The following is a 4,075-nucleotide window of genomic DNA, read 5'->3' on the forward strand; positions in this document are numbered from 1 at the left end:
CTGTTTTGCTATGAAGTGATTTAAAACTATAGCCTCGAATGACACTAGAGATGCACGCACGCACACGCGCGCGCACACGCACGCACGCACGCACGCACACACACACACACACACACACACAGAGCCTTCAGACAGAAGTTTCATTTAATATGATCAGCGAGAACATTCTCTCTTTATTGTATCTTTTCTGGAAAAAAAGTGTTTTTGTAATTCTCTCGTGTTAACATTTCAGAATTCTGTACAGGATAAAAAGAAATAAGCACTGCTTAAGAGTCAAATCTCAAACTAGAAAAAATCAAAACCCCCAAAAATTCAACAACAAAAAAAAAAGAAGAGGTTTACAATACAAATTAGTAGTAAGACATTGTCTGAAGTGCAATGGCATAGCTCGGATGGGTTAAAAGTAGGGGGGGGGGGGGGGGTTGGAAATAAAAATACTATTTTTCGACAAACAGTAATTTCTTTACAGAGAGTAGAGACCGTATTATCTGATGTATTTAAACCTGTAAAAACATATTTACAAATAGCCATTTTCTTTTATATAGTTTTTCTCATAATCACATGTACGTCAGCACCATTAAAAAAAAAAAGAACAGAGGAACAACAACAGTTTGAACGACAATAAAATGATATGGTAAAATGATGTCCACATTTGACTTGGTCCCGGTATATCATGATATTTGGAGGAAGCTTTGTATTTTTATTTATTTATTTCATTTTTTTTTATTTTTTGGGAAGGTATGTCCTTCACTTTGAAAAGGACTAAAGGTCACCGACTCTGACCCCTGTGTCCATTAACACTGACCCGGAAGTGTTTGCCCCTCCTAAAACAGCATCCCCTTGGAGCAGGAGGAAGCAGCTCCCGGTCACTGATCTGAGCTCAGATTTACATCTCCCCACCTAAATGGTAAAAAGTAGGATCTGAGGGGTTTAAACTGATCCTCGATCTGTGCTTGGGGGCGACTTCCGTCCCGAACGCAACACTCTTCCTTTCAACATCACTCGAGCACACAACGAGCTACATTCCCAGAAGATTAGAAGAAGAACAGAAAATAACACTAATGTATGGGCGTTACTAACCTTCACTGTGCTTGGGAGGAAAGGACTCTCACACTTGTACTTAAAGGGTTCTATAAGACGGCAAGAACAGTTGGAACCAACACTATGTCACGGACTGGAACAATGGGTTACACAGAGAAAGAGAGGGAGGGGGAGAGAGAGAGAGGGAAAGAGAGAGAGAGAGGGAGGAGGCATGTTTTTGCGTAGGTCTGTCGACAGCATCTTTACCGGGTTCTCGTTCAGCCATTGCGGAGGTTATATTATGGACGGACTGCTATCCAAATGGAGAGGTGCAGAAGAGCCCTCTCAAACAAATCCCCCTCTCTCCGTCTAACGACGTCCAAATATGAAACGGTCAGTAAGGTCCGCCTCCAGTCTTCAGCGTTCCATCACACAGCTTTCCTCAAGCGGAAAGACAACGACACGCTGCATCACACCCTGGGGTCTGTGAAGACTTGGACCCTCTCCTCCTCCAGCCCCGGCTCAACTGACCCATCACACCCTGGGGGGGGGGGGGGGGGGCAGGGGTAGACAATGACTTTGCTGGAAGCACAGGTAATTCTGCTAGCCACAAGCCTCCAACCTCTCCATCTTAATTCCCTTTGAATGTAGAAATAGAATATAAAAGGAATGCGTCGCTCAGATAGCTGGGTGGAAAGTGGTTAGCTGAGGCCTGTCGGGAGTGAACTGTATCTCTCTTCACAGTAAAAGGACGGGGTTATGAATGGCTACAGCACACGCCCCAAAACAACAAAACCCAAAACACAGCTTTTAGCCGCGAGAACGTCAGAAGAGACAGAGTGAGGGGGGATGAACCGGACCAGGCAAACACGTGGCATCGAACTGTCGAACATTTTCTGTCTTTTTTCTTTTGTTTTTTCTTCCTTTTTAAAAACAAAACAGATATACCTTCTGAAATGTAGCCCGGTTGACGTAAAACAAACGAACAAGCAAAACAAAACAACAACAGCCGTGTGAGCGCTCTCCAAGATGGTGGACAGCGGTTCTTCGTCTTTTTCGAATGAAGTCACTTGCGGTGCTTGATATACATTCAGTGCCTAGCTATCCTTTGCTATACGTCGTTTTATTTGAGTATATTTATATAGATTTCATAATGCAGAGAGAGAGAGAGATGTACAGAGAGAGAGAGAGAAAGTGACGATGTTAGGATGTATGGAATAGGATATGGAACTCCCAACCTGCCTCCCTGACTGCAATATCATCTCCTTTCACTCTGGCCGCCAGGGAGTGGTAAGTGTGTGTGTGCGCGTACGTATGTGCTAGCTGTCGGTTCTCTCAGTTCTCTCTCTCACACACGCGCGCGCGCGCACACACATGCGCGCAGCCGACAGGAAATGAAGCCCGGGTTCCTCTTGGCTCGGGGAAGGTTGCCTAGCAACAGCAGTGGGAGGGCCGAGTGCGCCTGCGCGGAGCGCGGCACAAAAGAGCGAACAGCGTTTGTTTTGTTGTGATGTCCAGGGCATAAACAGGAGGAGGGGAGTACAGACAAAAAGCATGGCTCTCTGGAGAGAGAGAGGGAGGGAGGGAGGGAGGGAGGGAGGGAGGGAGGGAGGGAGGGAGGGAGGGAGGGAGAGAGAGAGAGAGAGAGGAGGGGGAGTATGAGTCTAAACCACTCAGGAAATGGGAGCTGAGAAAGAGCTTTGGGCTGCCTCCGCTCTGTTAGTTGACAGCTCTGAAGCTCGGAGCTGGAAGACGCGAACGTCGTCTGTGTTAGCGGGCGCGCGCGTGTGTTTGTGTGTGTGTGCGGCCGTTCTGTGCTCGCCTGTCAAACGGAGCCGCGTGTGTATGCGACAACGTGACCATCTCACACACACACACGGCTCTGCACGCGCGCACACACACACGTCTACACTTCCAATGACTAAATAGATGAGCAAGAAAACACAACTGTCAGACACGATCCAACGACCAAAACATTGAACAAAGACATTTCCCAGCTTTGACAAGTGGCCTATTGAAACTGGCCCGTGCGTGATACACTGCTAAAAAGGGGATTGGTTTGAATGAGAAAAATATATAGTGATTTCATGTGAAAACAGAACAAAAGACTTCACCTCTCGGTCCACGTGCGGTACTTATGACGGCCGCATTCACCGAGAGGCGTATTTAAATATCATGAATGCACACGCTCGCGCACACACACACACACACACAAAACACGGGACAAGAAACTCGTCGACCGGCTGGTCCGCGTTTTACAAAACAAAACGTGGCGCCTGTTCCAATCCTCCCCCCCCCCCCCTCCCGCTCCACACACACACACTTTTTCATAGTCCGTCCAGTAACCCCACCCCCCACCCCGTTGGCTATTGGCTGGGGAAAAACTCCTCCATCCAGCCGTCGCTCGAGTCCAGCTCCGCCCCCGCACCGTCGGCCAGTCCGAAGCCCCCGCCCGAGGGCGCCGGCCCGCCGCCGTAGCCGTAGGACGCCAGGTCCTGGCTGGCCGTCCGCTGGTAGCCCTGCGGCTGACCTCCGCCCCCCCCCACCCCGCCGCCGCCCGGCCCGTAGGGGCCTCCGCCGCCGCCGCCCCCTCCGCCCCCCATGCCCGGCCCGCCGGGGCCCTGTCCGAAGGCGCCCATGCCGGGCACGCCCTGGCCCATCGGCCCCTGGTTCAGCACCATGGGCCGGGGCGGGTTGGTCCTGGGCTGGCCCCCCCATGTGCGGGGCCATCATGGGGCCGGGCATGCCTGCCGCTGGGTTGCCCAGCCTGGGGTCCATGCCCTGGGCCATGCCCTGGGCGAAGTGCTGCTGCTTGGCCACCATGCGCGCCGGCGGCTGCCCATAGCCCTGGGGGGCGGAGCCGAAGCCCACCATGTCTCCCGTAGTCCTGCCCACACCAGCGCCTCCTCCTCCTCCTCCCATGGCCTGCAGGCTCTGTCCCGGTTGCGGCGGCCAGCCGCCCATCCCCCCCGGCCCGCCCCCCGCCTCCCCCTCCTCCTCCGCCGCCAACTCCCATCATGCTCTGCAGCCTCTGGGCCTGGGCTTTGGAACCGGG

At 52.3% G+C, this 4,075-nt stretch overlaps 1 protein-coding gene across 1 annotated transcript in view; it reads right to left on the reverse strand.

Moving 5' to 3' along the window:
* Positions 1–3,386: 3,386 nt before the first annotated feature.
* Positions 3,387–4,075, reverse strand: part of maml3 (mastermind-like transcriptional coactivator 3) — a gene marked incomplete at both ends in the record, with an annotated part of 12,405 nt that continues 11,716 nt past the window's right edge. The window contains 3 exon segments of the mRNA XM_084454679.1: positions 3,387–3,734; positions 3,736–4,009; positions 4,011–4,075. The exon segment at positions 4,011–4,075 is cut by the window's right edge and continues 416 nt beyond it. Coding sequence (XP_084310805.1) covers positions 3,387–3,734; positions 3,736–4,009; positions 4,011–4,075 — 687 coding nt within the window.

The sequence above is a fragment of the Borostomias antarcticus genome (assembly GCF_949987555.1).
Source record: "Borostomias antarcticus genome assembly, chromosome: 20".
Classification (NCBI taxonomy): Eukaryota; Metazoa; Chordata; class Actinopteri; order Stomiiformes; family Stomiidae; genus Borostomias; species Borostomias antarcticus.